This window comes from Ips typographus, linkage group LG11 (genome assembly GCF_016097725.1).
Source record: "Ips typographus isolate SLU linkage group LG11, UJ_Ityp_2.0, whole genome shotgun sequence".
NCBI classification, from domain to species: Eukaryota; Metazoa; Arthropoda; class Insecta; order Coleoptera; family Curculionidae; genus Ips; species Ips typographus.
In genome coordinates this window covers 10,253,828-10,265,845 of record NC_138432.1, presented here as the reverse complement: position 1 = coordinate 10,265,845, position 12,018 = coordinate 10,253,828, and the positions used below count along the sequence as shown (strand labels likewise).

Genomic DNA, 12,018 nt, shown 5'->3' with positions numbered 1-12,018 from the left:
AAGTCCTGTCACAAACCTGGGGTCCTTTCTGGATAATTCCATCAGGGACTTGTTTCTTGGATAAAAGCCCACGAGGCATCGACTACCGCATCCTCCCAAGCAATATCGGATTTTTGCCAAAAGATACTAATTAAACAGTCAGTGCATTAAACATACTCTAATTGAATTCGATTAGTTGATTATTTTACTGAAATTTTGTGAACGTTTTAACTGGATAATGTATTAGAACCGGTCGAATTACCCACCTCTACTACAAAGACCACCAAAATACTTATTATTTGCATATATTCTCTTCTAAGAACCATAATATTAAAAAATAATTAAAAACAGTACACACCAACTTAGATTCAACTTTAAACAATTAATGTCACAAAAAAACTATAATAATAAACAAGTCTTAACAATTAATAGAACTAAGTCCTAGTGAGGATTTTCATAAACCGCAATAAATTAAAACTCATTTTGAAAAGTCTAAACTTATGGTCTATAAGTAGGAATTCATGGTCAGCTTAATATAAGCGAAACTTGTTTTACACTGGGTGACATTTACAAGGTCTTTTGCAGGCAAAGCGTGTCCTTCAGCAGCTGGTTTCGTAGTTGCCATAGCGCCGCCACCACATTATCGTGCTGATCTGCACGCTTACCCAGCCACGTTGCCACCTGGGCTAACTTTTCTGGATCCGTCGCCGGGCAAGTTTCAGGCGTCGCGTGCAGAGTACGTTCCCAGTTGGTAATGTGCTTTTGATCGGCGTTCAATCCTTCAATGTACCTGATGTAAGCCTCGGAGTGCAACACTCGTTGCGGTCTAGGTGGAACCGACAAAAACATGGGCTCGGTGACTTTTTGGGTAGAAGTCGCTGACGTTGACACGTTAGATGCCGGAGCTGAAATATACGTTTTGCTTTACTTCAAGTCACTTCTAAGAAAGAGCCTCATTGATCAGTTTTATCAAATTTAATGTAAACTACTTTCAAAACTAACTAAAATAAAAAGAAGTGCAGTGTTGCAAAGTCTGTAAATGAGACTTAACTGCACCTGACAATTTTTTTCACTCCACCACTAAAAATTAACTGTCCAAATAACAGGTGTGAGCAATTCTCTACTTGCTATTTAACACACGCCAAATTGACCTACTAAAATTGCGTTAATCAAATTACCTGCCACTATAACTGAAGTGTAATTCACTGGCGCAGTTATAAACGTACTAGAACTAGCAGCTAATCCGGAAGAGCAAAAAAAATGTTAGTTTCTCACCAAGGACAAGTAAAACACCAAATTAGAGACACTCACCTGATGAAGCTGCGGCAGCTGTCGATGTAGCGCTGGGAGTTGAAGAAGGAGTGGCCAAACGGCTAATGGCGGCCGCTTTGCTTGACGGTTTGAAGTTTCTAATAAAGAAATGTTTACAATCCAAAACCCTTTGAATTTGAATAAAACCTACTTGCTCCTGCTATCCGGTGGAATACTTCTGCCATTCCCTTTGTTGATATGCATATCCCTCACATGCCTGATTAACCTGGTGATATTTGGGAAGGGCTGGATGTTCTTTTTTGTGAGTCTGGAGCAATTACGCCACTTGCACTGCAACTCTTCCCCTGAGTGGTCCTGAAAGTTGTATCATAGTAAAAAACTCAATTAAGATGTCACAATTGATAGACAAACCTGATAATACTTTTGCACATGTCCCTGTGAGTCTTTGGAATCCTTCACTGAGTGTTCAACACAATCACTGAGATCCTCAAATTGAAAGTCACAATCCTCCCATTTGCACTCATACACCTGTCATTATAACAATAGTAAACTATAGAACTGCCTTATTACCAGTCATAGTCATTACCATGTGCTCAGGAGGACCTTGAGTGCCTGGAGCTGGGCTGGGGCACTGTTCTTGCTCAACCAGCAACTGAGCTTTAGTTTCTTCATTCAATTTAGAGGCGCGTTCTTCCCACACTTGTTTCTCTGAGGTGGTCAAAGACTTCCATTCTGATCCTACTATACGTGAAATGTCCCCAAATTTGGATTCAGGGTTGTTCTGCACCACTTGCTTGCGCACCTCCCTTGAGTACAGAATGTACCCAGTCACCACTTTGTTTTTAGTTGGTTTCTATTAAAGAGAAATTTTTTAATTTGCATTGAAACCCATCTACACAACCCCACCACGAGGAATGCAAAAAAAAAACAGAGAGCACATTTACAGCCACATTAAAAAGATTCAAACTAATCTAAAATACTGTCCCTTACATTATGTACTTACCTTTTTGGATGAGCTTGGAGTTGGTGTAGCTACCACTGGACTACTAACACTAGTAGACACCCCAGGGGTGATAAGAATACTGTTAACTGCAGCAGGAATCTCCCCAGAACCCACTGATGGGGGCCCCCCATCTAATGAGTCATCCATCATAATATCAATGTCTGCTAGCTTAGTTAGGGTGGGCGAAGCCTCCTAGAAAGGTTGGTTTTATATTGTAGGGCCCCCTGTGCTGGTACTAGTATCTTTTGGGGTGAAAATGAAGGGACATGCATCTCTCATTGAGGAAGTTACAGGTTTTGTGGTTATATATGATTTCCAGCTGTGTAACGGTGTATTAAAAGCGTGAAATCTAGCGTGACGTAGGTACGCCAAGATAAAAATATATTATGTGTACAGTTGTATCTCTTTTATTAGCCAACGCCTTTTAAATAAGTGGGGGAAAAACAAAGTGGCCAGAGGGGTGTTTATAGTTCGTTAAAAAGAGTAAACTTATCCGAATAACCGAAAATGGAAAAGTGAGGGGCCAAAATTAAATTTAGAAAGGTCGAATTTCGTCGGAAATCGAGTCTTTTCGGGCCACAGAACACTCGACTATTTCGACTCACCGGAACGCTAAACGGGGAGCTATCCATCGAGTTATCCATGGTGCGAGGGTTGCGGCCGAAGACGAACTTTACATTTTATGTTGATTTAGGGCTGTCGAGACACTTTTACAACCACGAAAACCATAAAATCCGGGTGCACAGGTACACGGAGCACCAGACGTGACTATCAATGGACGATCATTTAAATTTTGACAGATCACAGGGGGAAGCAAGCAATTCGGTTCGGTGGGGATGACATTAGTGACAGAAGACAGATGGACGGTTTACGCCTTGAAATATGACATTTCAAAAATCTAAAAGCCCTTTTTTGTTCTTATCCTAATTCCTAATCTGTTTTAACTCTAAATTTCTCTAGTTGAGCATTTATATAAATAAAAACCGACCTATTCAAATTAAACCCAAGCAAATGAATAATCAGATTTTAGTCTTAGAGCACACATCACCTCATACATATAATCAGCTAAAATTTTATTAAACACACAACTTCATCATCAAAAAACCATATTTGGCAGTAACAATGCCCAATGGAAACATGCAATGTCAGAATGTATAGTCGTCGGCACTAATTCGGCCGTTACACGTCATCAGTAAGTTTGACGTTTTCACACGTGACCTTGTTAATCTCGATTTTTATACATGTGTTTGGATGATAAAAGAAAACATCTGACAACTTAGCGCGTTAAACGATGCAACGGCTGAATTAATGTCAACGACTCTATGTTTGAAAGACGGGGAAACGTCCCTTATTTGATACTTTCGTTACTTTTACTAACCATAACAACCCTGAAAATTTCAGGGTGATTTGTTAAGTCGTATGTACTTACCCTAGCCCCGTCCAGTAGCTTCTGTCTCAATTTGGCATTCAAAGCGTCCCTAACGTTTACCTGAAAACATACAGCCTGGACACATGCTCACGCGCAACAAAACAAAAAACATAAGCAAAAAAATAATGTAAATTGTAAAGCACGGTGCGGTGCAAATAGAATTTTAGCAGAAAAAAAGTTTAACTCCCAATTAATGACAAGAAAACACAGTTACAACTTTACGCATCCACCATATATCAAGAAGATAAAACTTTTCTTCACAAAAATGGCTACATTCAAATTCTCGGATAGCGGTGACTTTAGCGTAATAAGGACCATTAACTTACCTTGGCTGGATTCAGCATCTTGGTGAAGTAGTAAATTTCATCTTCGACTACTTCCGGCAGGTGGTAGTATTTTCGTAGTCCTTCCGGAGGTAGTTTCCGCACTAGCCTGTTAACTTCGTCATACACTGAAGTGCATATGAATACATCCTGTTCCGGAATTTCAGTCGGTCGCACTACAAAAATGTGTTACACAATGGCAATATTAAATATGCTTTTAGACAACTCACGTGTAACGTAATCGTTGTAATCCAGTACTGCGCACTTTCCTATAATACTGACTATTGGATTGATGTCCTCTTCAGTGGACAGTAATACCTCGTTCCTATAGTAGAGCTTGTTTGTTGGGTTTGGCACTTCAGAAGGACAAATGAACCAAGGGCCGCGAAAGTAACACTTTCCACTACAAATTAATCGGTTAGTAAATTAAAAATACGTGAAAAAAAAGCTTTATACTCTGTGGTGTCCCATATACAGTCAATTTGAGCCACGACCTGTCTACCCCCATCCACCACAACATAAACGTAGTCGCCAGTCTTAATCACTCCCGAGCAAATCGTGTTATATTGCTCGTAGTAAGTGTTGCCGTCGTCCAAATCGGTAGCCACGTAAGCTACTACGTTCTAAACCAAACAACGTAAATACCAAGTATGAACATTGTACAAAAAGCCTTACTGGTCTATCGTCATCGATTATCCGTTCGAGCTCCTGTAGTTCGGCTAATTCGTCCATGTGCTTCTCAAGCCTTTCCTTGAACACGGACATGATTCGTTTCGGCTCCAGGGGCACTTCGCGCTCCACCAACTTGTAATTCGACGACAATTCCGGAAACACCTTGATTTTTTTAAACGATCGATGTCTAGAACTGTAGCGTGATTCGAGCACATACAAGTCTTCATCGTCATATCCTAAAATGGAATACATGTGTCAAAAAGTTTAAGATAGTGGTCTATTGTATTATGACTCAAAAAAACTCTGTTCCTAGAGGGCTCCGGCAATTTAGAACAGTTATAGGAAGGTTTAGGACACTTGTAGAGACCTTTGACAGTTTTAAAAAGGTTCTCAGTAGCATTTAGAAGTCTTTGGCACTTTCAAAATGATCCTAGAGGTCTCTGGCAATTTAGAATAGTTAGGAGAAGGTTAACGACATTTGTAGAGACTTTTGACAGTTTTAAGAAGGTTCTCAGTAGAATTTAGAAGTCTCTGGCACTTTCAAAATAATCCTGGAGGCCTCTGGCAAATCAAAACAATTCTGGAAACGCTTAAATCAGTTTAAAGACCTCTGGAACTTGAGAAAGGTTTTCGATAACATTTAGAGGTCTATGGAACGTTCAAAATGGTCCTAGAGGCCTCTGGCAATTTAGAATAGTTATGGGAAGGTTAAAGACATTTGTAGAGACTTTTGACAGTTTTAAGAAGGTTCTCAGTAGACTTTAGAAGTCTCTGGCACTTTCAAAATAATCCTGGAGGCCTCTGGCAAACCAAAACAATTTTGGAAACGCTTAAATCGGTTTAAAGACACCTCTGGAACTTGAGAAAGGTTTTCGATAACATTTAAAGGTCTATGGAACGTTCAAAATTATTCAAAATTTAAAACAACTCTGGGAAGGTTTAAGACACTTGTAGATGCCTCTGACAGTTTAAGAAGGTTCTCAGTAGTGAAGTGCGCGCCACCTCAACCGAGACAGCGATTTTTCTTAGGTAATTTTTAAAACCTTGCCATTTCTAAACAAAAGGGCAGATTTTGATGCAGTTTGGACTATCATTGAGCTTAATTTATGGGATTTTGGTTGATGGAAAAAACTCTGACTTAATGCACCGCCACTGTACTATACAGAGTGGAAAAGGGTCGCGAGTAAAAAAGTTAAATTTTCAAGTAGTCCCCAATTGATCAATAATTTGTTTTGGGTTTGTTTCAACTTAAGGAAATGTTGTTTAGGTCAATATCTCGGGACATTTTTGCCCATTTCCCAATTAACATCCTGTGACTCAAGAAATAGCGATGTTTCCAAAAAATGCGACATAGCAGTGCTCAATGTCGAATTAGGGCAGTAGCTTTGAACTGTCATTTTAAGTCACATGTAAATCCCATATTATGTGTTGCATAATTTTAAGTCAACTCTTTTAACCGAAGAGATCCATACAGGGTGTTTAGAGACAGTTAAATAGAACAATTTGTACAAACAAGTCAAACAAGACTGTAAGGTCTTACCAAATATGGGGCTTGTCCTGAAAAGTAGCTTTAGTCTTTAGCCACCCTGTATGGTCTTATTCGTCATGAGGTTGCTTCAAAAATTATGTAAAAGAGAATATTGGATCTACACCCAACTAAAATGACACATAAAAAGCTGCTACAATAACTTAATTCGAGCTTGAGCATTGTAATTTCATTAATTGGGGACTACTTGAAAATTTCAATTTTTTGCACGCACTTCTTTCACACCCTGTTTAAGGCAGTTAGAGTGCATTAAAGCAAAAGTTTTTTTACATCAGTAAAAAGCCAATAAACCAAGCTTAATAACGGTCCAAACCGCACTAAAATCAGTTGAATCGTTTCAGAGTGGAGTAGTTTTAAAAACGACGCAAAAACATCACTGTCTCCGTTGACGTGGCGAGCAGTTTATTTACTTATTAAGTCTCTAGCACTTTCAAAATGACTCTAAAACCCTGTGGCACTTGTTAAAAGGTTTTAAATAGCATTTAGAGGTTTATGGAACTTTCATAATGGTTCTAGAGGATAAATGAGATAAGGATTGTGACGCAACAGTCACTGAACAGAGCTTACCTTCAGGCTTCATGGTGAAATACTGTTTGACAGTGAGCACGCAACACCGATCCTTGATCTCCTCCAACGCAACGTTGACATATTTGTCTGATTTAAACACTTCTTTTTCAAGAAATCGTCTAGTTTGGACGTGATATGTTTCATCCGGCCTGAGGTATCGGTTACCGTAAAGCATCTGCTGTCCGTTCTTCTCGTAAAGGCGCTCGATTTTGACCACGTGCCGATCACAGCCCTAAAAATTGCAGAGTCAATGTAAATTCAAAATCGAGTTTTCAGCAAGACACTTACGTCTTTCTTGCCTTCGATGTAAACAAACTCGCCGACTTGGAAAGTTTTCTGGTTGCAGGTCATCGTTTCCTCGGTAGATCCGTTACTGTTGCTGCCATCTTTAAGCAAAGAATCATCCGAACTACGAGTTTCACAGTCCTCATCCAACGTTTCTTGCATCGATTTTTGATGACGCAATTTTTCAATGCTGTGTCGTGCGTCCAGTGCCCTTAATTCAAACCAAAATTTTACCACAAATATTTACTACTAAAACCAATCCACTTACGAGTAAATCAAAGCTGGCGACTGTAACACTTCGCCATGCTTGCACAGCTCATCCCTGGTCCTTATAAAAAACATTTGCATTTCGATGGAATCCTCGAAAACTTGCGAATCCGATCTGGATAAACGTCTAGCACGGTCCAGACATGCGAAGAAATCCGCTTGAAACATGTCTAAACGCTTGTACAAATTCCGGTCCAGCCTGCGCTTGATTAAATCCAGTGACAAGGCGCGTACCCTATAAAACAAATGAACGTGGCAACACTGGTTTTAAAGCAGGTTTTACACCGCACTTTGATGTCAAAGAAATTCATCAATTTATTCATGAAGCTGCTTCAAGGACAAATTTTACCAGTGTAAAACAAAATTTTATGTCAAATTTACCTTCAAATAATTTTACTTCAAATTTTTCACCAAATAGGACAGGTTCTATTTTCATCCAACTTATTTGATCAAACTTGCCGTTTTGCGTAATGCCAACTGCCAACAGATAAAAACGAAAAGTAAAGTGAGGTTAAAATCAGAGCCTGACTATTAGTATTCAGTTGAAGCTGCAGAATTCAATACATAAATACAGTATTCAAGGCGATTATGAGATTTCAAAATATTCAAAAAACCAGAAAAATAAGAAAATAAAGTAGGAATAATCTTCTTGGTTGGCCAAACTGTTTTCATTGACAGCTTTGACATAAAAGTTTGATAGGTGTAAAACGAAATCACATTATGCTTCAAGAAATTCATGAATTTATTTGATGCATAAAATTTGATCAAATAAATGTGTCCAATTTCTTTGAAGTAAAACTTTTGGTGTAAAACCTGCTTAAGACAAAAAAAGAACTAACTTTCTGCCATCGACTTCGTCATGTTCGGGTAATTCCGCCATCGAATCACTATAGCAACGCCCTTCGTCGTCTTGGTGATTGTAGACAGTGGTGAAAAGCGTCAGCAGAATATCTTGAACGGCCTCGCCCACTTCTGCACAATTATTGACAGTTTCAGTGTTGAAATTTCAGGAACCAAAAAGTCTTACCAGGCGGTTCATCATCCGCCAACTCTTTAAGCTGGAGACGTTTCTGAGACACGACTCTTTGAAGCACTAGAGCGTCCTTGTAAATTTGCGAGTCCGGTTCGTTAAACTTGCACGCGTTGTCCAGCATAAGACTTAAATCGGCCGCCATGTCCTCTACGCTCTCATAGAAATTATTCTTCTGCTTATGCGCTATACGTTCCATATCAATGGGATGTTTAATCACCTGAAATCAAAAGTTGGTAGGCCCACACTGCAGAACCACTTACGTCGTAACCAACCTCGTAATAGTCGGGATATTCGACTCTGGACGGTAACTTCATGAAAATCTGGCACAAATGACGTTCTCCTTTAGGGTCTTTATAGTCTCTAACCGCTTCGTAAAGGTGCTTCAAAGCTTTTTCGAGGGGCGACAAAATCTTCCTGGGTTTATACACACGCACAGCCGTTCGCTCTTTTTTCACTTCCTGTTGTTTTTCGGCTTGCGTAAACATCGGCCCCACTTTAGCCATCAAATGTTTTTCTAGTAGATTGGCGTCTTCGTAAATTGCCGAATTTTCTTCATTGAATTGGCTACAAATTAAACACGTTTTTCAAGTTGGAGTAACTTCTTCACTTATCAATTTCCTACATAATTATTAAATCTAATGTGTAACTCAAATTAAGTTTTTGTTATCATTTTCATTAATTCTGGGACAGACAGACAAACTCACCGACAATTCGAAAACATTAGCTGAAAGTCCTTGACCAAATCCTTTTCACAGCTGTATTGCTCTGCCTTAATTTTAGCCTCAATTTCTAAGAAGTCTATGGGCTCCTCAATGACCTCGTAGTATTCTGAGTATAGTTTTTTTGATGGCTTTTCCATAAAGGCCAACATTGGCTGTCTCCCTCCCTCACACTGTATTAAACACTCGTTAATTACTTTGCTGAAATCAAGAAAAGCAGAAGAAACTTACAGTGAAGTCTAGCATGTATTTGGCCAAAGCGTACAGACGTTTCTTCATCGGCATAATATCCTTAGGAGGGCGACCCCTAACAGGAACACCGGTAGGACTTATATGTTTTGGTTTGTTGCTGGGTTTTTTTGATGCGGCAGTTTCCTCAGAATCATCCAAAGTCTGTAAAAGTTATTTAAAGATGACGTGAATGACTAACTGTTTTGTCATGTTTGTGTTAGTTGCAGCAAGGGAGAAAAGCTGGTGAGCCAATATTAAAGACAAAAACAAAGCCGGCAAGCATACCTTAAGGTGGGTTTTGTTAGCTTTCTTTACGGTTACCTTGTCAATAGCAAGTAGTTGTTGCACTTTAGCCTGCATCGCCTTTTGTAACTTGACAGCGTCCTGAAAAACGTATTAATTAAAACATTTAAAAGAAACCTTGCACATACTCAGTACCTTGTAAAGCTTTGAATTGGACACGTTATACTTTTTTGCATTTTCAAACATGATGGTCAAATCCCCAGCAACTTCGCTTACCGTCCCGTAAGCACGTTTAGTCAGTTTGTTTCTAATCTGGTACAATGACAGAGGATTCTTAATCTCTTTGTAATAGTCGGGATAAATTCGTCTAGATGGGAGCTTCCAAAATGGTTCTGACAATGAGTATCCATTTGGTCCTGCCATTTTCCACACAGTCTCCAACAGCTTCCATTGAGGATTGTCAGGCTCCAAATTAACCTAAAATGAAAACATACATAAACAATCCTCACTTTCATACATTTCAGAAACAAATACTTACAAAGTCATCATTAGGGTTCTCAACCCTCTTAACCACTTTGAGGGGTTCAGAATCGGAATCGGCACTATCCGAATCCTCTTGTACTTTAATTTGAGCCATAGCAGCGATATAATTTCTAGGTTTTCTAGATCGCGACATTTTATCAGAGTTTTTGTTCACTGGGGTTGCAGGTCTAGATTTTGACCCTTCTTCCATAATTTCAATTCTTCTCTGATTCACGATCTTTTTTAATTGTTTGGCGTGATTATAAATCTGAGAGTTTGGTTCATTAAACAAGCAGGCGTTTTTGCACATCACCACCAAGTCTTTTTCTAAAGCCAGAAGGTTGGGGTATTGGTGACTTTGGATTTTGATGGCAATCTCTCGGAGATCAATTGGCTGCTCTATGACTTCATAGTACTCAGGGTATTTGGATTTGGAGGGTAATAGTTGAAAGTGGGTGTGTAGCAGCCTTTTATTGTCATCTGTGGCTGTCATTACAGTGTTGAACAACTCTTCATATTGATGCTCCTCATCCTTACCGGTAGTATTACTAACTGAATTGGAGTTGTTTACACTATTATTGTGGCTTGAGTGGTTTTTTACACTGCTGTTACTTCTTCTGACTGGGGTTTTTACAGGTTTGAGAGTGTGGTTTGGGTTCTTAATTTCTGATTTACTTTCTCCATCTTCAGGGCTTAAAATTTTGTTCTTGGTTGCTATAAAGAGATTCCACAACTCATCAGCATCTTTCCATTCTTGGCTATTCTTCTTATAAAAGGCCTTTGTATTATTTACAATTAGTTCTATATCACTTTCTAGATCGCTTATATCATTATATTCATCTGTTTTAAGTTTTTGCTGGACTTTCAGCAAGTCTATTGGATTATTTACAACATCATAATAGCCAGGCTCTTGGCGCCTTTTAGGCACTCTAATAAAAGCATCACAAAGTAAGGTACCATCATTCTTTTTATGATTCCTTATTAACTCATACAGTTGTTGACATGCTTCTATAGGATCAAAAAGCTTTCTCCTTTTCCGTACTGAAGGTCCACTACTTGTTGAGGCCTCACTGACTTCATCATCATCTTGATGACCCACACATGAGGGTCTACGTCTTTTACTCATTTCACTAACACACAGAAATTGTTTCCACAATGAGAATTAGCAATGTTGTCATATTAATATAGGGGTTGTAGTAGCTCTAAAACCACTAAAATTGCAGATAGCAAAAAGTGTGGCCAAGATTCTGTATTTGGGGGTTTATAAGTATGACTAATAAACAATACAAGGATGATTAATAGAGTCGCAACCCCCCAAAATCCCTTGTATAAATGGAAATTAGAAAATGTTTAGTGTCATGTCAGAAGTGGAACACTGACTCTATTTGGGCGGCTTTAACACGTTAAAACTATAGATTACATGTCCAGACTGTAAGTAGACAGTATAAGGATACAACACGATGCAGTAAGACTCCTACTGGACCTCAAATCAGGCAATATTTTGTTGAAAACTCCTGAGATACCAAGCCAAAGTTTCTAGGTTAGATTGGTTGACAGTCGTTTGGAACGGCCACAGAAGAACGTTTCACACAGACAGGAACACTGCAAAATCCAAAGTTTTTCGGCTAATCAGTAAAATTTTCAGGGAAAATGAAAATTAGGGCCGAACTTTTCACATAAAAATAGGCGCGACTGAAAATCGTCGTCCATTTCACCACTCGATGTTCTCTAGCGACAATGGCGGCTAACGATGTTTAGAGAGGGACGCGCTTATGCCTGTCCAGTGTATTGAAAAAGGAGAGAACGATCACAGCAACCCCAAGGTTTGTATTGTGTTGATGGTTGCATGTGTTTTTCTCAACTGAGAACTGACAGTTGATGTATTTGACAATCATGTGACAAGTGAGTTGTTTAAAAAGAGCGGTAA

The 12,018-nt window shown here is 39.1% G+C and overlaps 1 protein-coding gene across 3 annotated transcripts; it reads right to left on the bottom strand.

Moving 5' to 3' along the window:
- Nucleotides 1-268: 268 nt before the first annotated feature.
- Nucleotides 269-11,830, bottom strand: polybromo (protein). Of its 3 annotated transcripts, none has more exons than XM_081989681.1 (22): nucleotides 10,108-11,830; nucleotides 9,765-10,046; nucleotides 9,612-9,710; nucleotides 9,327-9,488; nucleotides 9,081-9,268; nucleotides 8,649-8,940; nucleotides 8,371-8,593; nucleotides 8,183-8,315; nucleotides 7,345-7,578; nucleotides 7,080-7,287; nucleotides 6,792-7,023; nucleotides 4,682-4,914; nucleotides 4,463-4,629; nucleotides 4,237-4,409; nucleotides 4,010-4,182; nucleotides 3,684-3,743; nucleotides 2,255-2,446; nucleotides 1,838-2,104; nucleotides 1,663-1,779; nucleotides 1,442-1,605; nucleotides 1,291-1,388; nucleotides 269-884 (listed from the first exon to the last, which is right to left on the bottom strand). In XM_081989681.1, the coding sequence occupies exons 1-22, from the start codon at nucleotides 11,215-11,217 to the stop codon at nucleotides 547-549; spliced, it is 5,145 nt and encodes a 1,714-aa protein (XP_081845807.1). In that variant the 5' UTR covers nucleotides 11,218-11,830; the 3' UTR covers nucleotides 269-546. The 3 variants fall into 3 exon arrangements, with proteins under 3 accessions (XP_081845807.1, XP_081845808.1, XP_081845809.1); XM_081989682.1 differs by having other exon boundaries at nucleotides 9,648-9,710; XM_081989683.1 differs by lacking the exon at nucleotides 3,684-3,743.
- Between the last annotated feature and the right edge of the window lie 188 nt (nucleotides 11,831-12,018).

Excerpts from the sequence above, each read along its gene's own strand:
- polybromo (XM_081989681.1), bottom strand. The coding sequence starts at position 11,217 with ATGAGTAAAAGACGTAGACCCTCATGTGTGGGTCATCAAGATGATGAT. Across the intron at positions 2,105-2,254 it reads CTCCAAGCTCATCCAAAAAG|AAACCAACTAAAAACAAAGT; the intron begins GTAAGTACATAA and ends TCTCTTTAATAG. Across the intron at positions 885-1,290 it reads AGCTGCCGCAGCTTCATCAG|CTCCGGCATCTAACGTGTCA; the intron begins GTGAGTGTCTCT and ends CGTATATTTCAG.